Source organism: Pipra filicauda, unplaced genomic scaffold (genome assembly GCF_003945595.2).
Source record: "Pipra filicauda isolate LSUMZ 115617 unplaced genomic scaffold, ASM394559v2 scaffold426_size588282_pilon, whole genome shotgun sequence".
Taxonomy (NCBI): domain Eukaryota; kingdom Metazoa; phylum Chordata; class Aves; order Passeriformes; family Pipridae; genus Pipra; species Pipra filicauda.
Genome location: NW_024104561.1, coordinates 193,635 through 218,978, shown reverse-complemented (window position 1 = coordinate 218,978; position 25,344 = coordinate 193,635). Strand labels below are relative to the sequence as shown.

At 34.8% G+C, this 25,344-nt stretch overlaps 1 protein-coding gene across 4 annotated transcripts in view; it reads left to right on the top strand.

The window, feature by feature from the left end:
• The window catches only part of NIPBL (NIPBL cohesin loading factor), a 162,017-nt gene extending 136,913 nt beyond the window's left edge, over positions 1-25,104 (top strand). For 2 of the 4 annotated variants that reach the window (XM_027734110.2, XM_027734112.2), the window contains 23 exons: positions 1,414-1,503; positions 1,751-1,965; positions 2,068-2,170; positions 2,924-3,022; positions 3,121-3,267; positions 4,339-4,473; positions 5,489-5,587; positions 7,105-7,158; positions 8,309-8,417; positions 8,997-9,133; positions 10,665-10,805; positions 11,078-11,171; positions 11,279-11,433; positions 11,686-11,776; positions 14,906-15,079; positions 15,626-15,816; positions 16,532-16,639; positions 17,918-18,118; positions 18,526-18,672; positions 20,218-20,507; positions 20,822-20,996; positions 21,596-21,781; positions 22,343-22,708. In XM_027734110.2, coding sequence (XP_027589911.1) covers positions 1,414-1,503; positions 1,751-1,965; positions 2,068-2,170; positions 2,924-3,022; positions 3,121-3,267; positions 4,339-4,473; positions 5,489-5,587; positions 7,105-7,158; positions 8,309-8,417; positions 8,997-9,133; positions 10,665-10,805; positions 11,078-11,171; positions 11,279-11,433; positions 11,686-11,776; positions 14,906-15,079; positions 15,626-15,816; positions 16,532-16,639; positions 17,918-18,118; positions 18,526-18,672; positions 20,218-20,507; positions 20,822-20,996; positions 21,596-21,781; positions 22,343-22,708 — 3,507 coding nt within the window. Of the gene's footprint in view, positions 1-1,413; positions 1,504-1,750; positions 1,966-2,067; positions 2,171-2,923; positions 3,023-3,120; positions 3,268-4,338; positions 4,474-5,488; positions 5,588-7,104; positions 7,159-8,308; positions 8,418-8,996; positions 9,134-10,664; positions 10,806-11,077; positions 11,172-11,278; positions 11,434-11,685; positions 11,777-14,905; positions 15,080-15,625; positions 15,817-16,531; positions 16,640-17,917; positions 18,119-18,525; positions 18,673-20,217; positions 20,508-20,821; positions 20,997-21,595; positions 21,823-22,342 lie in introns of all 4 variants that reach the window. The other 2 variants (XM_027734109.2, XM_027734111.2) reach the window with 2 other exon arrangements.
• Positions 25,105-25,344: the final 240 nt, after the last annotated feature.

Below are 25,344 nucleotides of genomic sequence, written 5' to 3'. Positions count from 1 at the left end.
GCATTTCCCTTTCTGTTACCTGAAAAGACTTCAGATCTATATTACATGTACTTTACAGTGACCGTTAGATTTATTTTTCTGCACTTTGCAGGCATTCAGTTGCAGAATGAAAAGCCATCTACTGCTTTATGAGGCTGATACTTCCCGTAACTTTTGTCAATTAGAATATTCTACAACATATAGTGTCAAATCTTTATGTCCGTGGCTTTATATAATTTATACTTCTATTTACTAAGGGGTTATAATTCTCCACTGTTGACAGCAATTCTAACAGTTTTACATTTGACTTAGGGAGAAAGTATTTCAGAAAAATCCTTTTCTCTTTCCTTATCTCCAGAAATTATAATACTATTGAAAGATATTCTAGAAAGATACATACCTGAATTTTTCTATTTGGTTTGGGCTTTTTACAGGATCACATAGTTGCTAGGCATCTGCAGAAAATAACATTGCTGTGGGCAATTGAATGTTAGGAACATTTTTTCAGTTACTCAGGAAGCTTAACATCAGTAATGGTAGACAATACCATCCGTGCATTGTGGAAGGTGTGTGTGGTACAGTACCATCAATCAGAGCAGAGTGTTGTGTTATTTATGAAGAACAATACATACATGACAGCTGAGTTTTGCTTTGCTGTTCAAATGGCAAGAAAAGAAGAACAGCTGTTGGTAGCTGTTGTCATCAGAAACTTAAATTATTATTTCCATTCAGTAGTGAACTTACACCTCCACAGATTTTTCTTTCCTGCTAAATTGAGTACTTAGACTCTCTTGGATATTTTCTTCTATACTCTATCATTAGCAGGATATTCCTTAATGATTGATAAATGCATATTGCACTCTGTACTGTGGTTTGGACTCCTTATTCATACAATTAGTTTTTGGGGGGAAATCTGTTCTGTTTTGACATTTTTGAACAGTAGATTTTTTTTGTAGAAATCTGTCACAGATTGTCAAGTTCATTTGAACACTAGTGCATGCTTGTCATTAGTTTATCTAATATTATATGCATTTTAGACATGCTTTGAACTCTTGAATTCATTCATTTGGGGGGAAAATAATACCTTTCTCTGCTGTAACTTCAGCAACTGCAAGGATCAATGTGTTTCAGTATATTATTGAGGAAATAAAGGTGGTTTATGGGTTTGGCCCTTCTTTTTTCCTCTGTGACAGGGTCCTCACACAAGATCATAGAACAAAATGAATCAGATCAGTCAGTGTGTTTTAAAACCAGTCTTATTCTGCTCTTAATATTTTTTAGACTTTATAACTAATTGGTTAAAAAATTATTAGTGTTCTGCAATTATGCAAACAACTGACTTCAGTGTATTTTATGTGTGGACATGCGGATTTTCAGATAAAAAGTACAACTGTGCAATATTCTGGTTTATAACTATCTTTCTACTTCTAACAGGTTTCAGGAGGAGAAGACGAAATTCAACAGCTGCAAAAGGCTTTGCTAGATTATCTGGATGAGAACACAGAAATTGATGCATCATTAGTGGTAAATTTCAGCTTTCTGTTGTCAGGCATATATAAAAATAATTTCAATAATGTGTATTGAATAAAATGATTTTTGATTATACATATTAGCACTTCAATTAAATTGTCACCCTAACATGTACTGTTGATTGTGTTTTCTAAAATAATATTGATGCATTAGATTCCCTTAATCTCATTATAAGTCTGTTAATTTTCTTTTTCTGTGTCTATTGGTTTTGTTTTCTGTGCATCCTGCTGTATTTCTACAGTTTTCTCGGAAGTTTTATGTAGCTCAGTGGTTCCGTGATACAACTATGGAGACAGAAAAAGCAATTAAATCTCAGAAAGATGAGGATTCATCTGAAGGAACTCATCATGCAAAAGATGTTGAGACCACAGGACAAATCATGCATAGAGCAGAAAGTCGCAAAAAGTTTCTTCGCAGCATCATTAAAACTGCTCCATCTCAATTCAGTACATTAAAGTATGTTTTAGTACCACTTACTCATTTATTAGCCATGGATTTGATGTTTTAAATAATTTTTTGTATCAACATGTCCTAATTAACACATGGAATTTGTTGCAGGATGAATTCTGATACTGTGGACTATGAGGATGCATGTTTGATTGTTCGCTACTTGGCCTCTATGAGGCCGTTTGCCCAGAGCTTCGATATTTATTTGACACAGGTAAATTGTGCTGGAAATCGTCGTACAGTAAAATACAGTTGGCTTCTGATTCCAAACACTTTTTCAGTAATGTGATATATCTGTTTATTGTTGAGCAGAGGTATTTAACAGGCCACAGTAACACCATGTACTGTCATAGTCTGTATTGGTGTCGTAAGTGATTACGTTTCTTTTTCTGGCATTCGTTTTGTATGTCATAATGTACACCATTATTTTATTTGCCCATGTGTGTGCATGGCACAGTCATTATATGTACACAGTGAAAGGATCATTACAAAGTGATGAAATAGTTTTCACAGCTTCTGTAAGATGCATGCTTATTTGATAAGATTAATTCATTAAATTAAGTGTAATTTGATTTTCAAATACAAGCCAGATTGGCCAGTTGCTTGCATCTGTGTGTTGCTGTCACTTTGGAAGCTGCTGTTTGACAAGTGTCATTTCTTTGCTTTTTCTGGGGGAAAAGCAAAGTAGAATTTGAAATTAAGAAACTTATGACCCATCTTAAAGAAGAGCAAATCCTAGTAAATATCCATGTTTAGTTTTCAGTGCCATGAAACAACACTAGCATGCACCCTTTTACTCTCTGAAAAAATAAATTCAGGTTTTAGTTATTACTATCTTTATGTAGTTATTATTATTATTATTATTTTAGTTACATTGTTTATATGTTATTCTGGTGCATTTTTGTTGTTAACCAATGCTTGCTACCTTCCCAAAAAACCTGAATCTTTGTTTTTGTTCTCCTTCTAGATTCTGCGTGTACTTGGTGAAAATGCAATTGCAGTCCGAACAAAAGCCATGAAGTGTTTATCTGAAGTTGTTGCTGTAGACCCCAGTATTCTAGCCAGGGTAAAAAAGGAAATATCCATCATATGGCATATGTTCTTCTGTCACAAAATAAGTCTTCATTTCTTATTTTGCATCCTTGTTTCGTTTGTTTTTTTCAGCTGGATATGCAGCGAGGAGTTCATGGGCGGCTCATGGATAACTCCACCAGTGTACGAGAAGCAGCTGTGGAGCTGCTTGGCCGATTTGTGCTTTGTCGCCCTCAGCTTGCTGAGCAGTATTATGACATGCTGATTGAAAGGATATTGGTACGGTGACCTGTGGTATTTATGATAAAATAAGTGGTGTTGGAAAACTTGCTGTTAACTGAGCTCGTATGTTTAATAAGCTGGAATGATATTGTTATATCTTATTGCTTGAATGGTGAGCATCATGCTTTAAAAAAAACCTTGTAAATTGCATCACTTGTTTTCAGAGAGGCTTTGTTATGTCGAAAGGTAAACATATACAGAAAGTTGTACTGCATCAGAACCAGGGATATATTCCTTTTGATTCCATTACTAAGGCTCAAATTAGGTGAAATGAGGAATTTGGCTATATTTCTGAAGTCTGAAATATGGGTCATTGAGGGCAGCTTATATATGCTATTTTTAGTGGTTTGAAATGCTTATTAGAGTTTTTGTACCAAAAAAGTGCTAATTTTTTTCTAGATGTTCAGATAAAACACAATGTTAATTTAACTGTAGGATAACACCAGCTCTTAGCATCCATGTCAGGTTTTTAGTCAAGTGGTACTCATTTGCTGCAATTAGATGCTAGAAGAAGTTTGTGAAGGGTTTTGGAGCTAAGTAGGTCATGTGCGTACTACACTGCAGAAAGCAATTCAACGTGATATTCAGATTCAACAGATCTTGAATAAGGTGAAATGAAGTGAAAATCTTCCTCTGTCTCCTTAGATGAAGCCTAGTAAAATGGAAAAGACTGCTTGCATGTGTCTTATCCATAAGCTTTATCCAAAGGCTTAAAGTATTACCATCCAGATCTATAAGGAGTCTTGTGTATTCCAATAGAGTAGATAAAGCATCATCATATCTGGCTTGTAAGCTCTTGAATTAAGAAAAGGAGTTATGCATTTGCAACGTCATGAGCTCTTAGATGGGAGGGTATAAATGGAGGAAGTGTTTCAAGATTCTGGGAACTCAGCCAGAACCTTTAGAACAAGTTATGCTGGGCTTTTGTATAAGTGCACTCCAGAATATTTTAGTTGCCTTTTCTAAATAAATTTTGCAAGTCAGATTGGATGATCTTCAAGTATTAATTTGTGTAATACATAAATTAATGTTTCTGATTTGTTTTCAAGAGTGTAATTCTTTTCACAGGATACTGGTATCAGTGTCAGAAAAAGAGTCATAAAGATACTTAGGGATATCTGCATTGAACAGCCAACGTTCCCCAAAATTACAGAAATGTGTGTGAAAATGATTCGGAGAGTCAATGATGAAGAAGGCATTAAGGTAGAATGAAACATATCCTTCAGAATTTTAATTATCATTATTTTTGTGGTTCCATATTTTGACCAAAAAAAAAATCAGAAAAGAATTACATTGCTCCTTTGTAATATTTATGACTTTTAGGAATTTTTGAGAGCAGATATTTTAGTATATCTTGCATATAACATTATAAAGTATTAGTCCCTGCTAATTTCATATTAATTCTGAATGTTCGATGAATCAATCATATTCCCCCTAAAACGTTACTTATGTGCTTACACTCTACACTTTGTACAATGTATATACAGAGGGGCACAAACCTAAGATAATGTATTAAATCATAAGCCTGTTTGATTTGTTTAATTTGGCAAAATAATCTTAAGTTTTTTGGAGTAATTAGAAACACACTTGTAGTGATTTTGTATCAAGCTTTCAGTAGGATTTGAAATCTGCAACTTTGAAGCTGCAGCAGATATTTTTACCACTTGAGATACATTAATGGCTTTCTGAGAGGACTACAAGCAGATGAACATCTAGATCCAAGGTGCCTCTGGGAAGGGAGGATGACCTTACTTTCTCTCATTCTTCCCTTTAGCTTTCTAACGATATCAGAAAAAATAGGGCATTATCTTCAATGCATTTTTTACATTTCCATGAATAAGAATCATTTTGGAATCATTTTGTTCATTTTCATTCTATTCTATTTTGTCCTCCTTTCAAAAATGTTGAAAGGGAATATAGTAGTGTGTTTTCCTGAGGAATGCACATTAGTGCGGGAAGATGGTAACTCCATTTTCTGTAGCATCAGTTTCCACTGATTCATTTTGCTGAAGTTTACATAGAAGTCAGTATAACTCCTGTAATAGCAGACCCAGGTCTGTCTCAGATAACATTTCCTTCAACAGTCTCACTTAGGTTGCATAGTTTCTTATGGAATGGCATGAAACATCAACAAATCTGTTGTATGGATCTGTTAGAAATAATACTGGTGTAATGATTTAAGTTTATTTATTTATGCTAATATTTTCTTTTCCTGCAGAAATTAGTAAATGAGACATTCCAGAAGCTCTGGTTTACTCCAACTCCACACCATGACAAAGAAGCAATGACAAGGAAAATACTAAACATCACTGATGTGGTACGTTAGACAAATTTAAACTGTGTGTGAAATTCAATAATGTTTTTAGTATCTTTGAAGTATTATCTGTATTTTTTGGAAAAATTTATCAGATGGTTTTCTTTTTATCTCCTGGCATGAAATGTATGCGAATATTATTCATCTGATTGAACAGGCTGTAGGAAACTTTAAATGCTCACTTAATCTGCTGGCAATGATAACTGTGACCACACTATATTCAGATTGCATAAAGTACTGTTCATTTAAAACACAACCACCTTCTAATATATTTAACATTCTGCAGGAATTGCTAGAAGGAGCGTATAGTTAAGCCTAACTAAGTTCTCTCATAAAAGAAAATTTTCCTCAAACAATTGATAACGTATCAACTGGGTTAATAGGTTAGTAAAAGGTTAATAAGGTGTTTAAATAAATACAGAGTCATGTTCTTACTCAGGGTAAACTAGTGTCTGCATAATCATGTCTTACTTTTTAGGAGCAGCAAATTAAAGGGCTCCAAAATAAATGTCTCTGAAATGAAAATGCTTTAATTTGTAGTGAAAATATGTTGTATAAAGCCACTGTGCTGAAAAGGTGTTTTAATATCAATTATACAAAGATGTAAATATCAAATAAAAGCACTCACTTCATTGCTTACAATTATAGGTTTAAACTTCATTCTACTTTATAAAAGTATTTTTAGAAAATTATAGTCTAGTGTGCGTTTTTCCAATCTGAGAAGTCAGTCAATTTGACTTCAGCTAAAGTCTCAGTTCTCCTGCTGGTTCTAGTTTGAAGCACCTGTATGCTGTTTCTGATATATGATACCAGTGAAGGCTTGGTTTGTTTATATAAAAATACATATATATATATATATATATATATGGCTGTATGTGTGTGTTTGTGTATATATGTATATATACTTTTCTCTGGTGACCAGTGACAGAACCTGAGGGAATGGCCTGGAGTTATGTCAGGGGAGGTTTGGGTTGGATATTAGAAAAGAGGTTCTTCACCCAGAGGTGGCTGGGCACTGGAACAGGCTCCCCAGGGAAGTGGTCACAGCACCAAGCCTGACAGAGTTCAAGAAGCGTTTGGACAACTCTCTCAGGCACATGGTTGAATTGTTGGGGTGTCCTGTGCAGGGCCAGGAGTAGGACTCAATGATCCTCGTGGGTCCCTTCCAACTCAAGACATTCTGTGGTGTACATGCCTGCTTGTTTTCCATGTGTCAGGCTTGTATTTGTGCTTAAATCTGTGCAAAATGTTCTACAAAACAAAAATTTGTTTTGCATAAGAGCCAGCAGTCTCCAGTAAAATGTGTAGGCTTTATATTGTATGAAATATCAATTCTGGAGTCACTTAAATGAGAACTATTTTTCAAATGCAGAAGAAAGTTTCTTATCTCCATTGTTCTAAATGCACATGAAAATACATCTATGTATGTTTACTGGTCTTTCGAGATGACATCTGTATTGAAGTAATTTTTCCTCAGATACCTTCTTTATTAACCAGTTTATTCTCAAAAATACTTCTAGGTTGCAGCTTGTAGAGATACAGGGTATGATTGGTTTGAACAGCTTCTTCAAAATGTAAGTAATGAATTTTGAATGTATGGTATAATTGTTAGAATTTTAACATTTCTTTTGGTACTAAACACATAAAAATGGGACTCCAAGAGCAATCCTTTACAGTAGTCAAATTCAGTTCCTACCCTTTAAATATCTGACCAGTTCTATCTCCATTGGTGCAGTTTTCTTTATCTCTGACATTAGTTTCTGTCTTTGCAGATCATCTCTTTTAAAAATACTTCACTTCTTAGTTTTGGAGGGATTTTGTTTGTTTTTAATTTTATCATCTCTTCGATAATGAGTGGCATAAACACGTAGTCCACAGCTAAGATACTTAAGTCTGAAATGAGGCATCTAGTGTAATGTAGATTTTTTCTTTTTAAATTTTAAATAAGAATATTTTCACATGCAGTGTATTTGCTACACAGTTTAAGGAAGCAATTAATCTTTATTGGAAAAGTTACTTCTGCATTATATTTCATTTATATCTAATACAGAAATTTCTAAGCACTGAAGTTGCTTTTTTATATCTCTTAACATGTGTTGTCATTCTCTACATCTTGTATACGCTGGTTAATTTTCCAGCAAAAAAACCTTTTTGAGTTTATCCTAGCCTGGAGTGTCGTGAAAATAGATAACCAAGTAAATCAGAGCCTCTTCATTAAGAGCCTCTTCGGTGAAGAAAAGGCTACAGTATGATCTCAGTGCTTCTTAGATATTAAAAGGATTTTCATGGACAGTACCCAAAGTCATATGAAAGAAGGCTAAACAGTTTTGATAAAACTGTTAGATCCTCATTTGATATTTTAGCTTAGTGTCAAAAACATTTGTTTTGAATTTACTCTTTATTTCTATAAGCTCTTTATTTCTAACTCCTGTTAATTTCTGCATTATTCCATTAAGCATAAGGTCACCTTTCATCTCAATGGAAAAAATAGTAGAACTTCTATGGATTCTTATTGCAGTTAGTTTTTCTTTACTTATCTTTGATTTTGGTTTGTTTTTTAAATTCACATAATTTTTTCTTCAACTTGTAGGCTTTATGGAGAATAAAATACTTTTGTAGTCTAAAATCCTTTGTATCTGTAGTAATTCTTATAAAACCAACATGTATCCTGTGCAAATAAATGCAGCATTAGTACTAAACCATTTTCTGTTTCATCTGCTACAGCTGTTGAAGTCGGAAGAGGATGCCTCATATAAACCTGTGAAGAAAGCCTGTACTCAACTCGTTGACAATTTGGTTGAGCACATTCTTAAATATGAAGAATCTTTATCAGGTAATAAAATATAAAACTCAGCTAAAGTCCTTTGAATTTTATATGATACTGTAACAGTTGTTGAAACCACTGTTGCAAAAGGTTACTGTTACAGAGTTCCTGTTACAAAGCTGATTGTAATGAATTATTGCTACTAAGTTCATTATGAACTTTTGAGCACTGTATAATAATAAGGCTTCCCTAATTTTTACTAGCTAACCACAATAACAGAACTACTTTTAGAATAACTTTTTCAGGCTTTCAGATCACTAAAATCAAAACAAATATGGCAAGTTTTATTTGCATTAGTATGTTCTACAGTTGTAATAGGACTCATTGACTGGGCTAGTCTTCTGTTTACAGTAAGGAGTTTAAAAACTAGTGATGTCTTTGAAGCATCTTTGCTTCTTTTTTCAAGTATTTTTGGTCACATGCAAATGTTAACACATTATGTTCTCACCTCTATTAAGAATATTCTGATTTGATCTTGAAAGAGATGCAATGAAAAAAATATTCAAACAATGCTTAGGCCCTATGTTTTTCATTGCTTAAGCAGCACTTGGACTTTATATCATTTTTGTATTTTGTGATCTTTTGCAGATTCTGACAACAAAGGTGTGAATTCTGGTCGATTGGTTGCTTGCATAACCACTTTGTTCTTATTCAGTAAAATAAGGCCCCAGCTGATGGTCAAACATGCCATGACGATGCAGCCATACCTGACCACTAAATGTAGTGTAAGTAGAGAAAATCAGTCTGTCTTTTTCCCTAGATAATTGAGCATGAAAACAGCTGTCTTGTATACTTGCAGCAACTGAAGGTAGAAGGAAAAGAAAATTTAATATTGTGGGTTTACTTTGTGGGTATCATAGCTTTGAAAGTTACTAGGTCCTTTTGAAGATCTCTGTAGCTTCTAAGGTGTTCTTCCTCATCTTCTACCTCCACATTTTACAGCCAAGTGAAACTGAAACCTGTGCTGCCTCTTTCCCAGTTTTTCTCCTGTTATAAAATAATTTCATAAAATTGTTTTGGTTTATAGTCACAGTTTTAACAGTAGTTAATATTTAACATATGAGTCTTAAGACTAAGGATAACATTGCATAAGATAGAGTGATCTAATATATAGCAAATATATGAGAAGGAAAATGTCTTGATCCATCCTCTTCCAGACTTCGTCTCTCACTTCTGTAGCTCTAGTGCTCTTGTATTCCTCTGTAAGACATTGTAGAGAGCTCTCATACAGAAATCCTCCCCAGCTCTGGTCTCTGAAACCCTGCAGTGATTTCTGCCCTTTATATCTGACACTCCTGATCTGGTAGAAGGAGCAGGGCAGCCATGGCTCAAGGAGGAGTATGGGTGGGTGGCAGCAATGCCTTTCATTAGGTCAGCTGCCCAGGGTAGCCTTGAAGAGTAATTATTACCAGCTTAGATTGGAAATACAGCCTGGCATTTTCCAGGTGCAGCCCTGGTGTGTTCTCTGGGCACATTTTCAACAGACTGTTAGAGCTGCTTCTGAACAAACAGTATAGGAAAGAGTAGTCTGATTATTTACCTGCTGCAGCTTGTTTGGTGGGTTGCATCTGTTTTATACTTACACAGGTTGAGATGAGTCATAGAATTACCACTGACATCTTGAATAGGTCAAATAGCTTGACAGTAGTATTTGGGATTTATTCTATCCTGATTAGTGAGCTTGATTTGTCAAAAGACCATTTCAGGATGTCTCTGTAATAGGTAAATATAGATAAATATTTTCCATAGGTTTCCATAGGTTCCATACTTAAAATACATTTACAGTCATGATAATGCATTCAAGTAATAGTTTTTATTTTAACTTCTACACTTGATCACATTATCACTTTTTCTTTAAACCACATTAACTCATAGCACAACTTCATTTTGATGCTGATACCAGTTTCCAGATGTTGTGCATTCTCTAGTTTGCCTGTGTCTGGAAGAGTTCCTGAATTTCTTGTAGGACTCCAGAAAATTATGAGACCAAAAGTTTTTCAGGTCTGATAGAGCCATGATAAGAGTTGTAATTCTGCTTATCCAGTCCTTTTTTTCCCAGAACTTCTGTAGTAAACAGAACTAAATTTCATAGTAATACACAATTTAATAGCAGATGTAAATATATAAATATCGTTTCAGATGTTTACAAAATATCTTAAATATTTGGGATTTTTAACTATCCCTGCATATTAGTAATACTTAGCTTATAGGTAACATGACCAGAAATGTTAAACACTGTATATGCTGTTGTTTCAGACCCAGAATGATTTCATGGTGATCTGCAATGTTGCAAAAATCTTAGAGCTTGTAGTGCCACTAATGGAGCACCCAAGTGAAACCTTTCTTGCCACTATTGAGGAAGACCTCATGAAACTCATCATCAAATATGGCATGACAGTAAGCTTTTGATTGCTACTATTCTGTTGATTCCATTTCACGTGGAGTTTGGTTTAAAGACAACGCCATAAAATTCAGTGTACTTGGTTTACCAGAGTTTGTACGTGATGTTGTTATTTTTTAATAAGTTCGAGCAGTCCAGGAGATGGACGTAACATTATATCTGTTAGATTATTAGTTTTAGTTCAGGATAGCGTTTTGCTGCATAACTTCACAGAAATCTCAAGTTTAACTTCTAAATATACAATTCATTTGTTCTTCCTTGCTTCTAGGTTGTTCAGCATTGTGTGAGCTGTCTTGGGGCTGTTGTGAACAAGGTCACCCAGAACTATAAATTTGTATGGGCCTGTTTTAATAGATACTATGGTAAGTAAAATCACAAGTAGTTGTCACTTTTCAGTTTTGGCTACAAGTCTTGTCTCAGTGATACACCACAATTAAACACTGTAATAAAAACTTTTGTCTTCCTGCAGGTGCACTTTCTAAATTAAAAAATCAACACCAAGAAGACCCCAACAGTACAATACTAACTGCCAATAAACCAGCACTCCTTAGGTCACTTTTCACTGTTGGAGCACTGTGTCGGCATTTTGATTTTGATCAGGAAGATTTTAAGGGCAACAGTAAGGTAAAATAACTTTTATTTACTCTCCATGTCTTAGATATATTGAATGCTCCACTTTAAGTTGAAAGCACACTACTTGTAATTCCTCAGAGCTATGTATTTTTCTGCATATGGTATAGCTTTTTGTGCTTTTGCAAGGGCTATGCAGTAAGATTGTGTGTCTTCTTTTTCTTTTTGATATTTATGCTTTTGTAAGAGATTAAAAACATCAGTTTCATCTTCAAATAGCTATTATTTTTGTTTTAATTTGCTCAGGTTAACATTAAGGATAAAGTACTTGAACTGCTGATGTATTTTACGAAGCATTCAGATGAAGAAGTACAGACAAAAGCCATTATTGGCCTTGGTAAGAAATATTAATAGTTTTTATTATTTTTGCTCCAGTAAAAAGCTATGTGTATCGGTAGGAATTCCTGTATTTCTTTAGTCACAAGAGAGTTTGTTTAAAATCAAAATTTACTGCATGTTTGGTTTGAGAACTGGCTATAGAAAACCTGTCAAAAGGTTGCTAGTTGCATAATTCTGCATCAGACTGGGTGCTTTTGGCACTGAATGCCTTTTGATGTATGACCAAGTTGTAAAGTGCAGCAGATTTCCAAGGTAATGAAGATGTTATTTTTTTCTCCAAAAGCAAGTATATTGTAACTCCAAACCTTGTTTTTCAGTCCACAAGGTAAAAAAGTGCTGGAAAAACTTTGAATATTCTAAGTGTAGGAGCAGACACTGTGCAGGAGTCAAGGGAACCCTGGCAGTTTATACTGGCTGAGTGGCCTCTGTGAGGTTAGCATGGCATTTCAGTGATTTCAGTGGTGAATGAACTGCCACTGTCTGATTCATATCATGTTCATTTTCTACTTCTCTGTCTACATCTGAGAGAATCTTATTTGGCCTTGGTTTCTGGGGAGGTTCAATTCAGGGTTATTGCTTGATCTGAAGTAAGTTGTCTCCCAGGCATGCGAGCTTCCATTGTATGATTTAACTGTGGACAAGATGTTTGCCTCTTTATGTTGCTATTTAGGGGACTTTTTAGATATTCTGCTTCAATTCAGCTTATGGCTTTGAGGATAAGGACCAAGATTGAATCTTCATTTCATGTTCTGTGAGAAACCATTTCCGACAGCTGAGCAGGATCAATGGCATTGGAGTTGCCTCTGTTGTGGGAGCAGTGCTATGGAATACTTGGAGTTTTTCCAAGCATTACATCAATGTATGCAACACAGCTATAGTCCAGTCCAACTTATTTGTACTCTACAGAATAATACCTGTGGGGTAGGAACTGTATTCCTTAACCATAGGCTTGATTACTTTGTTCATGGATTTAGAATATTCTGCATTTGCCAAAAATGTTTCTAAATTATAGACTGAATTGTGATGGGTTTTAGGCAAGGGGTTAAAATAGGGATGGCTGTCCATAGTCATTCGTCAGATTTTTTTTTTTCTCTGCTTTAAGTCTTTATTTTAATTAAACCTTACTTTTTTTAGTGACACCTCGATTTCATCTGAGCACTGGTTCCATTCTGAGGGTAGCTGTTGGATGTATGTAAACAGTGTAAATTTCCATCCTATAGGCTGCTAGTTGAGCAAAGTTGTCAAAGTCATTCAATGTTTGTGAGCAGCAGTAAAGTGAAAAGGACTAGCAAGCTAATTCAACATCGGTACATGGTGAAAGGTGTCACATGAAGAATGTGTACTTTCCTGTCAGCATATCATTTCAGTAAGGACATACAACAGTTTTAGCCTTTGCTTTGAGATGTGCTGCTGCTGTTGAAGAGTTAAGCTTAACCCTAAACTTAATAATTATGGTTGGTTATGCTTCTCTTCCAGATGTGTATTTACAAAGCAAGTTGAGGATATAAACTTTTGTTAGTAAATTTAGCTAAACTTATAAGTACCTAACAGTTAATATCTTAGTCAAGGTCAGTGCTTACTCTAAAGGCTGTTAATAGAGTGAAAACAAAAGCGTGAAGAATAATGATGTGATGCCATCTCTTGAGATGTGAAGTCAATCCTTAAAAAAACACAACAAGTGCCTTTCTTCATCTCCTATGACAGCTATGCCAAGTAAGATTTCTTCCGCAGTTGACCAGGGATGGAAAAATACAAATTTCCCTGAGAACACTGGTGGTTTAGATGCCTTAAAGCTAATGAAGACAAACATGATGTGGGTTGTTACACATACATCCATGTGCTTTTCATTTTTAAAATTAACCTTAAAAATGGGTTGGACGTTGGACGTGGTCAAGTTACAAACACCAGTATACACTTGTATAGAGTGCACAATCATACCACATACTCCTAAGACCACTATAATTCCTTTCCCTTCTCTTTTCCCACCTGCTTCTCTGCTTCTTGCTTTGAGACAAAAAGGGGATTTTAACACACTGAGGTCTTGCCTTGGACTTAGCCTTTACCTACACTGTCTTTTTGTTGTAAGGAGCCAGTTTTAAAAATGTGACTCAGTCTTCCCTCTGTTACAGCTATTTTTGTATTTTACATTATTTTGCATAATTTTATTTTCTTTCATTTTTCCTCTCATTCTTCTTTTATGTTTCTGTATCTTCTGTGTGTTCATTCAAAAGCTGAGTTTCCTGCAGTCATAAAAAATATATTTAATGTCTGCTTTTCCTCAACAGTATTTAAAAAAATAATCAAATAGTTAAATGTAAATTAAATGGGGGTGTTATGGTTCCATTACTGTTTTTTATGATACTGCATAAGAGTTTGTCAGCAACACTTATAAACTTATGTACACAATCTAAAATTGTATATATTACTACTGATTTAGAAAAATTTTTATGAAATACAGACTTAAGAACAGCTAGTTCCTTGGCAAGGGTAAGGCTGCAGCTAAAAACAGTTCTGGAGTGTGTATTTCCAACACATGTAGTCTTGGAAACACTTCAGATAGTTTTCAATAAAAGACCTTAATAGATACATGAATAATGATATCAAGAGGCATAAATGTTACTGTGTTCACAGCTGATTTTTTTGTTCTATTATGATGTTAAATATTCATGATATTCATCAATTTTCACACTTCTTCTCTGCCTCCATCTAAGTAACACTGTACAGTTTCAGAAGAATGTTTATCTCCAAAAGTATTAGAAAAATAACAGGTAATTTTTAGTAATGTTCCTTTTTTGTTCTTGTGAGAGCTCCTAGTCACTGAGATGCAGCCACTATACTGGACCTGGATCCAGACCTGTATACCTTTTTAGTGCAGCCACCCTGAGTCAGCATCCCATTTTATCCCTCAAAGAGAGTCAGGGTTAATAGAACTGTCATGGCTATCAGAACTTCTTATGAGCTATAGATGGTGTCCCTATGGAAATGCAATACTGTTTAGACTAGAAAAAGCTATGCTGTTGGGAGGAGATAAATTTCATACCTCTCTATTGAAGGACTTAAAATGCAGAAATACAATTTCTAGATAATAATAATAATGAGAACTATTTCCTCTTTTTTCCACCCTTAGGATTTGCATTTATCCAGCACCCAAGTTTAATGTTTGAACAGGAAGTGAAGACTCTGTACAACAGCATTCTTTCAGATAAGAACTGTTCAGTAAACTTAAAAATCCAGGTGTTAAAAAATCTCCAGACCTACTTGCAGGAGGAGGATACACGTATGCAGCAGGCAGACAGAGACTGTAAGTGCCGAGTTCTTCTGTGCTAACGAGGCATGCATAACTTGACTTTGTTACATACAATTACTATGTGTCTGCACTGACTCAAAATTGTGATCAGATCTGTAGTATGTACCCAAAGTATTTTATAAGTATTTAAAAAGAGGTTTTTGCATAATAAGTGTATTATTTACTTTCAAGATATAATAAATTTATACTTTTACAGTATAAATGCTGGAAGGAGTCCAGAATACGTAATTGCTATAATGATGGTAGTAATAATTTTTATCAAAAAACCCTCCAAGTTTAATTTGCAGATAAAAAATAAAAAATACAACTTTTTTTTTAAATTAAAAGCCTTTATTAAGGAATAAGACTTGAATTAAAATAGTTTGTCTGTAGTTTTTTTATATATATTTAGACATCAGACTGTTCTCTGTTTCATGCCATCATTTTAAGACAGTTGAAATATGTATTTATTGTGAAACTTAAAAAGCAACATACATCAAGTAAGGCAAAACAAGTGATTATACCATGGTGAGTATGCTGTTGCTTTTGTCCTTTTCACAGGGAAAAAAGTAGCAAAACAGGAAGACCTGAAAGAAATGGGTGATATTTCCTCAGGGATGAGTAGTTCCATCATGCAGCTATATCTCAAACAGGTCCTTGAGGCTTTCTTTCATAACCAGTCCAGTGTACGCCACTTTGCTCTAAATGTCATTGCACTGACGTTAAACCAGGGCCTCATCCATCCTGTTCAGGTATGATAAGCTTTTGTGCTGAGACTTCTTGTTATTCATGTTTTAAGAGGCTTTCACGCTTACTATGTAAATTTCCAGGTTTTCTCTTCTAGTTAAGTTACAATAATTTCTTATTGTAGCAAGAGGCTTTTACAGAAAGCATATTTTGAAATCTCCTCTATGTTGTTTATCCAGTGAGATTCCACATTATCTGTATTGTCTACTTTTGGATTATGATGTAAAAGCCCAGGCAGTTCCTAAAGAGCATGTAGAAATATACACTGGAGCGTATTTCTATTATGAATTCAAGGTTTACACTTTATCCTGTGTCATCTTGCTTCCACCTGAATCCCTATATGCTCCAAACACTATGGAACTGCACAGTCAGTGTTAGAACTTCAGTCATCATTTCCATTATTCTTTGCTTATACCATGTTTTTGTAATTAATTTTTGATACTGCAGCCACTGCACATGTCCTAAGTGGTGTTTTGGGTTTTTTTTTAATGAAAGTGTCTGTATGCTAAATTGACTTTAGAGTTTGACAAAAAGGGAAGTAGTCATAACTTCTTTAGAATGCTAGTGTGTCACAGTATATTGTACTATTAACTTGCAAAAAGTAGTTAGGTGGTAAGTTGCATGGAGCTTCCTATTCTAGTTTCTGCAGTAGAAACAAAGCACAAAAACCAAAAAAAAAGGTACAATACCTCTGAATAATCATTTCATTTGTTTTTCAAGTGCGTGCCATACTTAATTGCTATGGGCACAGATCCAGAGCCCTCCATGCGAAATAAAGCTGACCAGCAGTTGGTGGAAATAGACAAAAAATATGCTGGGTTCATTCACGTAAGTAATTCTAATTTAACATATTACAGAACACTAGTATATTCTTTAGTGGTTTAACATCTGAGTATGCTTTATCTACAGAAAAAAGAGTATATAAAGTCACAGATAAACAATAACTAAGCAATTGTAAAGATGATCTTAACTGTTTCCCCTGTTTGGATATTTCTGTTCTGAGAAACAGGATAAAATAATTTGAAGTGTCTCTTCTAGTACAAAATTTCCTTTAATTTATAATTCACAGTACTATTTTCCACACTGAGTAGTACTTGATAAGAGGGAAGGACAAGCATTTCATAATGTTTAGCAGTGGTTTTCCTGTATCAATGGACTAGGGAGAACACCGTGTAACAGTTGATTAAGTCCTTAGTGTATGGGTATTAGAATGTACAAGGCACCAAGACTTTATAAATTGTAATCTAAGCAGGAGGAGCATAGGAAGCTGTTTAGGTCCGATGAATCTTGCTGAAAGGAAAACCTGAGAGCTAAGTGAGGACATGTGGAGTTGTGGCAGCGTGCCAATTGTTCTGCTTAAGGTCTGAAATTAAGCTGCAGCATTCTCCTTATTTTAGAAAATCCCAGTCTAGGTTCAGTGTGTGTACTGCACTGTAGGACTTTTAATGTGTGCTTGTATTCTACTGCAATGGGAGCATGCTGGTGGCATCCAAACAGATACCTAATCCATTAGATGAAGCATAGCAGATCGAATTTGGTATGTTAGGTAGCTGGGATTTAACACAGTGTATAGATGCAGAGACAACTTCTCTGAACAGCAGTAGAGTATGAAGAGAATTGAATATGCAGCCTAACTAGAGATTCAGTTTGTTCTGAAGCTGGAGCGGGACCCTTGAATTAAGTAAAATCAACTGGAAATTATAGGATATATGAAAAGAAAAACCAAACAAACCTAATTTTCTGTTTGTTAGTCCTATTGCACTCATATGGATTCTGTTGGTTTCACTACAAATGATACCAAGCATGTACATTTGGTAAAATATTCTGTTCATGTATGAACACATTTCAGTGTTCTTGAAAATCGTTTAAATTGAAATACCTGGATGTAGTGGGTAGACAGATTAGCTGTATGTTTCTAGCAGAATTTACAGTCAAAGCAGTTCACAAGAAATTCTGATCTCTGACACAAGTTTTCAACTCAAAAGGTAATATTGCCTCAGTACATGTTTTAAATTTAAACATAAGATGAGCATCCCTTTAAAAAGAGTAAGTTGTAGTGCTTTGGAAGCAATGGTTTGAATAAAAACAAATACATTTCCATTTCAGATGAAAGCAGTGGCTGGTATGAAGATGTCTTACCAGGTACAGCAGGCAATTAATACCTGCCCGAAAGATCCTGTAAGAGGTTTTAGACATGATGAGTCATCCAGTGCATTGTGCTCACACCTGTACTCCATGATCCGAGGGAACCGTCAACACAGACGAGCCTTTCTCATTTCTTTACTCAACCTCTTTGATGATACCGCAGTAAGTACCACATTTCTTTCACCTAAAAAGAAGCTAAAATGCAGCATTACAAGCTTAAATTCTCCTTTTACAATGTATTTTTGCGACATAATTATTGACAGCTATTTCCCTAATGTACTTTTTTTGCTTTGTAATATAAGGTATTTATCTATATAATAGAATGCATTTGTTACTTTTACGTAACTCTGTACCTTTTTATACTCAGTTTGGACTGATCAGAAATAGTGTGTCTTTGAGTATGACTAAATTTTGCATGTATATATATTTGTGTAGGGTGGGTTTGGGTGGGTATATAGAATAAAAATTCTGATAATTGTTTTGTTCCATACTGTTAGGAACACAGGATAAGTGTATGAATCCAAGATATTTGTATGTGTATTTATGTAATTTTTTTCTTTAACTTGCAGAAAACAGAGGTGAATATGCTTTTGTACATAGCCGACAATCTAGCCTGTTTTCCTTACCAAACACAGGAGGAGCCGCTGTTTATAATGCATCATATAGACATTACACTATCAGTTTCTGGTAGCAACCTACTACAGTCATTTAAAGAGGTATGTGCATTTATATTTATTATAGTGGCAACATAAGCTGCTCTATAACATGCTAGATTTTTCAGTGTACCATTATTATGGTGTGGACCAGTAGCATTGCTTTGTATGTAACCAGTAGTAAAAAACCAAGCAACACTACCTATTCTGACCTGCATCTCGTAGACGCTAGTTCAAAACTTTACTTACATTGCTGCTTATGTTAATAAAAAAGAATGATGAATTTTGAGATCAATGCTATATAATTTCCCAATATGGCTGAATAATAATTAATTGCATGCATTCTGGAAGTACATGAATAATCATGGAATACTAGTTTATTGTGGTTGGTTGTATAATTTTAATAATAAAATCCAGTTGACAATTTATTTTGTTATCAAGTGTTGCATTCATGTTGCCTGAGAGATTTGAAATACATAGTTTATTACAAGAGAGGGGTGGGCAATATTTCTTAAGGCAACACATAAGAACCTGAATCATGATAAGTATCTGTTGTTATGGCAATACACAACCCTGTAATTAAAAAGCCCCTGCTTCTTAAAGATTTCAGTGTCTTTCTTTCCTGAACAACTTTTAACAGTAGAAGGTGCAAACTGTCAGGAATCAAACCTCTTTCTAGAATGTCCAGTCCAACTAATAAGTACAGGTCAGAGTTGATGCCTGAACATACAGTGCCTGGAAAGTACGTTGCTTTGAACTCTTACCCTACTGAAGTTGATTTTTAATCTGCTAGAAAGAGACGTGCTAGAAAGCACATTCTTGAAACTGAGGACCAGTGTGTAGCACCCAGCATAGAAAGGATAAGATCCTGGTTAGGACACATTATTGTCTATGTCATGAAAAATCATACCATGTGCAGTAATAATGCACGTATGAAATTCTGTAGCTCTACAAGTAGTAGAACTAATAATAGAATCATAGAATGGTTTGGGTTGGAAGATCACCTAGTTTCAGCCCCCTATCATAGGCAGGGACACCTTTCATTAGACCAGGTTGCTCAGAGCCCCATCCAGCCTGGCCTTGAACACTTCCAGGGATTAGATAAAGGGGTGGGGCGATGGATTGTTATTATTAATACTGTCTATGATCACTTTACTCAGCAGTGTAGTTAGCGTCATAGAATTTTAAGAGACGAGGATTTAAACCATCTTGGACTAGTCTATACCAAAGTATGTGTGGAAATTTCCATGACACACAGAAATAGCATCCAGGTGAAAGAAAAACAGAATTTTCTTTCTGATTTATTGTATTTGGCCTTCTACCATATTTTACTGTAACTGCTAATAAACTTAAGCAGTCTTTTAAGGATAGCATGTCATGGGAATGCTTGTTGTTTCAGTTCCTTGCAAAAAAACTCTAGGCTTTGGATAAATTTTTCAGTATCTTTTTGCTGTAAAGAAATTTAAAATTATCAAGTTATAAATTAATAATCTTGTTCAGAGAATTCTTGCTTATTTATGGCAGTAATGATTTTGAAAAGATTTTTTTAGAAACATACATGGTACTTACTCTAATTTTGGAATGTGTGTTAACTCCTCTGCCTTGCAGTCTATGGTGAAAGACAAAAAAAAGGAAAGAAAGCCTTCATCAGATGAGGAGAGTGAGAGTGACAGTAACAGTGGCAGCGAAAGTGAGGAGGAAGCTTCTAAGCCTCGGAGGTTACGGAAACGAGTGGACTCTGATTCAGATTCTGATGAAGAAAATGACATAAATGCTGTGATGAAATGTTTACCTGAAAATTCAGCTCCTTTAATTGAATTTGCTAATGTCTCCCAAGGCATATTATTACTTTTGATGCTGAAACAGCATTTAAAGAACCTCTGTGGATTCTCTGATAGGTAAGGCTATTTAGATAATAGACGACTCATTATGCAGTGAGTTATTTGTAAGGATTAGGTTTGGGAGATATTTTTATTTAAGTTGATCATAACTACTTGTTTAAGCAATAGATTTTTGTAAAAGAGAAACCAAATGTGTTAAGTTGAAGGTAATGGAACTCTGAGTTAGAAAAAGCAATGATTTCATTTCTTACTATGTTGTCTATTGTTTATGGAATTATTAAAATACAACTAGTTGAAGATTTTTAAAGCTCTTTGTTCAAATTACTCTGGACTTCCTTTAAAAGCTCTTCTCCACTGTTTTCTTTAAACAGTAAAATTCAAAAATATTCTCCATCTGAATCTGCAAAAGTTTATGATAAAGCTATAAACAGGAAGACAGGAGTGCATTTCCATCCAAAACAAACTTTGGATTTTCTGCGAAGTGATATGGCTAATTCCAAGATCACTGAAGAAGTGAAGAGGAGTATAGTAAAACAGTACTTAGATGTAAGTAAAGTTGCTTTGCAGAAAACCTGAAATCCTTTCAAACTAGGTAATACGGTATAAACTTGAAAGTACATGCTGATGTACTGGATGAACATTTCAAAATTTTAAGTTCCTAGTCGTCTGATGTGATATGCTGACCTTCCTTTCAGGATGTTTAGCAGGACTATTTCAAAAACTTCTAATAAGTTTAAACACAAAGCAAAGTAATTTCAGCTAAAGAATATTCACCTTTATGGAGTATTTTCTAGTTTCAGGTATCCATCTTGTGTATCGTTCCCATATAATTTGTTCACTTTATCCCTGTCTGTTTCCATCATGGGAGCAGAGACTAGGTGTAGTTTATTAGCTGTTCCCCCTCTCCCAATAACAATTGAGAAAACTTGCCATTTTGAAAACGCAGGAAGAAATTTTATGTATCTACTAAAAAAAAGATAGCGAAGTTAAGTTTGTAGACCAAAACATAAACTGTTCGTGTTTGAAGTTGCCTGCGGTTTGTTTTACTCTGTTTCTTTATGTTGCTATTTGTTTCATCCTTAATGTAATGTGGCATAAATGTCTACTTTTAAAGTTACAATGTGGACTAATCTTTTTTTTAATAGTTCAAGCTCCTTATGGAACATTTGGATCCTGATGAAGAGGAAGAAGATGGAGAGGTGTCAGCTAGCACAAATGCTCGGAACAAAGCAATTACCTCGCTGCTTGGAGGAGGCAGCCCTAAAAATAATGCAGCTGAGACAGAGGACGATGAAAGTGATGGGGAGGATAGAGGAGGAGGCACTTCAGGGGTGAGGCGGAGGAGGAGTCAACGTATTTCGCAGCGTATTACGTAAAATGATTTTTATGTGCTTATATTGTCAGTTTATTATATTAAATGTACACCAAGTAATGTAATCCACATGAAAAAAGCATTTTGTAGATAGAGATTCTCTACTTAACCGTTTATACAACTTTTGTAGAAAGTTTAACAGAAAAGACAATAAAAAAAAAACCAAACTAGAAAATGAGATTTATCCCGTATAAAAAGTTATTAATTTTCCTTTGGAATGTACTGTGTGTTATCCTTTTTATTGTTGCCAAGTTTTTATGTAGCTTTATGATTCATGTGTATATATAATTTTATATATCAATAAGAGATAAAGACACGGGTACAAATTAAGAGTATGTGGTTTTACAAGGATATGTTAACCCCTTGGCGCTGGCGGTCGCGGTGCGTCTCATTGCCGGCAATGGAATGTGTGCCGGGAAATCCCAACTCCCGGCGTCAAGGGATTAAAAGCAATAAAAGCAATAATTTCACTAAAGTTCTTTTGTGTAACACTTGGTCTTTTTTCCCCCCAATGTTTTAGTCATTGAGAAGGTCAAAACGAAATTCAGACTCTACGGAGTTGGCAGCACAGATGAATGAAAGTGTTGATGTCATGGATGTCATCGCTATTTGCTGTCCAAAGTACAAAGACCGACCACAAATTGCAAGAGTAGTACAGAAAACCAGCAATGGCTTCAGTGTTCAGTGGATGGCAGGCTCCTACAGTGGCTCCTGGACTGAGGCTAAGCGCCGTGATGGCCGCAAACTGGTGCCTTGGGTAGACACTATTAAAGAGTCAGACATTATTTACAAAAAAATTGCTCTAACGAGTGCTAATAAGCTGACTAATAAAGTTGTGCAGACTTTACGATCGCTGTATGCCGCCAAGGATGGAACTTCCAGCTAATGAATTTGTACATGCAGCCAAATTTACAGGAAATGAAATAACAGAAAAAACTTGAAATATCAACTTTCTGGCAAAAAAAAAAAAATCAGTTAAATGAAGAGTAAGAATGGAACCTGGGACGCGGGGAAAAAAGAAGGAAATGTTTGGTAAACATTTTTGTGGGAGCTTCCTTCGCTGTTGTGCAGCAGAAACTTCTCAGTTCATTTTTACTCCCACTGTATTATAGTTTAACAAAAAAATTGTTTATATCTTGAAAAAAAAAAAAACCTTTCTGTTTAAAAAAAATAAACAAGTGAATGTTGGAAATTAGTCTGTTAATGTTCTTAATAAAGTGTTCTTGGAGTTTAACCTAGCAGCGGATGGCTTTCTTTAGCTTAGCCCAGTTTCCAGGAAAGCATTGTTTTACCAGGCTGTAAAATGGCAGAATCTCCTGGATATATAATTTATTCTGTTGAAGAAAAAAAAAAAGGAAAGAAAAAAAAAGCATGCAGTATCTATGACCTATCTGCAGGAGGAGTTTTTGTAAATGTAGATTTTGATGTATTAGGTCACCCTGAAATAATACAAGAAAAGGGATCCCCAGCAAATCTGGTGGAACGAGTACTGCAATAAATTTTTTTACTTCTCTTTGTTACTTGTCTGTTTCCATTTGAATTTCTTATTGTAAAGATCTGTTTAAATCCATTTATATTATTTTGCAGTCTTTTATGTAAAATTTACTATATCAGTGGTTTTCAAAACAAGACATAAAATATTGTTTATACAGTTTGTATAGGCTGACTTCTGAATAATTGGTATCTTTTTATTTTTATCCCTGAAAGGGTATAAACACAAGTTAACTCCAGGGTTTTATTGTATCCTGCAATATTTAGTATTAACTATATGATTTAGCACTGTGCCAAACACATTTTCGAGAGTACATTTTGATATAAAAAGAAACTATAGTTTATTCCTTGTATGCTTCAATTTCTTTCTAATGCTGTCCAAATGGTAATTTATGGTAGTTCAAATCTGGGGAAAGCTGAATGACTATTCTGCTTGGGCAAACTGGCCATGTGTGCATTTCTCTGTGTTAATATAGAGAGGTTTGTGTCAAGAGGAGATCTCTACCAGTATCTGAGGAGTGAATGGGTATGAGTCTGGCTAATTACACTACATTCCTTCACAAATGAATTTTAAAAAAAAAAAAAAAGAAGTTTGTATATTAGACTATTTTTTTTACTAATTGAAAGATGTTTTCACGTTTTGTAAATTGAAAAAATGCTACTGAAATCTTCCAGAAGCATTTGCTTCAACTGCCTTGCCACAACCTTTCGTAAGCAGTTTGTCTTCCTAGAAAGTAAGAAAAGCAGCATATTTGCAGACAGGAAAAAAGTCTAAAACAGCTGAACTTCTTAGGGGACTATTAAACCCTGCTGTCTTTTCAAATGTATTTATCGAAAACAGATGTTCCTCAACACGTAATTCTTTTTCTATTATGTTTTGTTTCTTTTACAAATTTAATATATGGTAGGATGCTCTTTTTATGAAACTAACTTGCAGAATTCTAATACTTTAGTCAATTTGTGAGGAATAGTAACAGTATTCCAAAATATTCTTATGTACAGAGAACTCACAGTAAACAAATTATTAATAACTCCTCAGAATCCAGTTAGTAAGTTGTTCCTATAGGAAATGCCTTTTCGCTGTTTCATCACTGGAATTTTTCTGAACAGAAATATTTTTAGCACCTCTTTGTTTTCACAGTTGATAGTGTTTTCTTCACTGTATGAAAGGCCACCTGTTGGGCTAAGATAGATATTGTTAAAGTAGGGAGAAGTAGAAGTACAAGTCACTCCTCTGCAACACTGGAAGTGAGACATTTTTGTATCAAACAATGAAAGACTGTATTTCTCAGGACCAGATGCAGCTTTTATAGCGGGAGACTCAGAGAATAGAGGGGTTATATAACATGTCACATGTTATTACTAAAAAGAGGTGAAAATACTTCACAAGGAAACTCCCAGGTGATAAAAACAAGGATTTCATACAGTTGCAATGTAAAATGAAATTGTCTGTTAGTCATCTCTGATGCGATTTATATTAAAGCATCTTATCTTTAATAGGTAATACAAATATTTCTTTGTTCATAAATACTTTTCTGGCTTTTACAGTAGCAAAGACGGGGTTTTATTTCAATGTGCTTGGTATTTATTGGAATAAAATTATCAGAAAGAAATTATGATTAAACAATGGAAACCTGAAGGCTAAAGTTGTCTTAGTTGAGGGGATTTAGACTATTACTATATTGTGTGATATGCCAAGTGCTCCTTGATGGGATCTGATGGCTGTTATATAATTTACAGTTATAAAACTGATTTTAGATTATTAAATAAATTGAATATGATTCTTACTAATTAAGAGTTGAATTTTACCCTCCTGAACTACCCAGAGTAATACCTAGTTTTGTTTTGCCAGTCACAAATATTGCAGTTACGTGCTGTGAAAGGAAGAGGTTGCAGTGCTCGGTTTTGGTAAACAAACTCCTATTTACTGTGTGTAACATGGGCTGGCGATTTTCAGGAGCAGGAGGTTGAGTGCCCGAGGCTGCAGTTGGCATCAGTGCAGTGCTCAGCCTCGGGGTAGCAATTGCGATG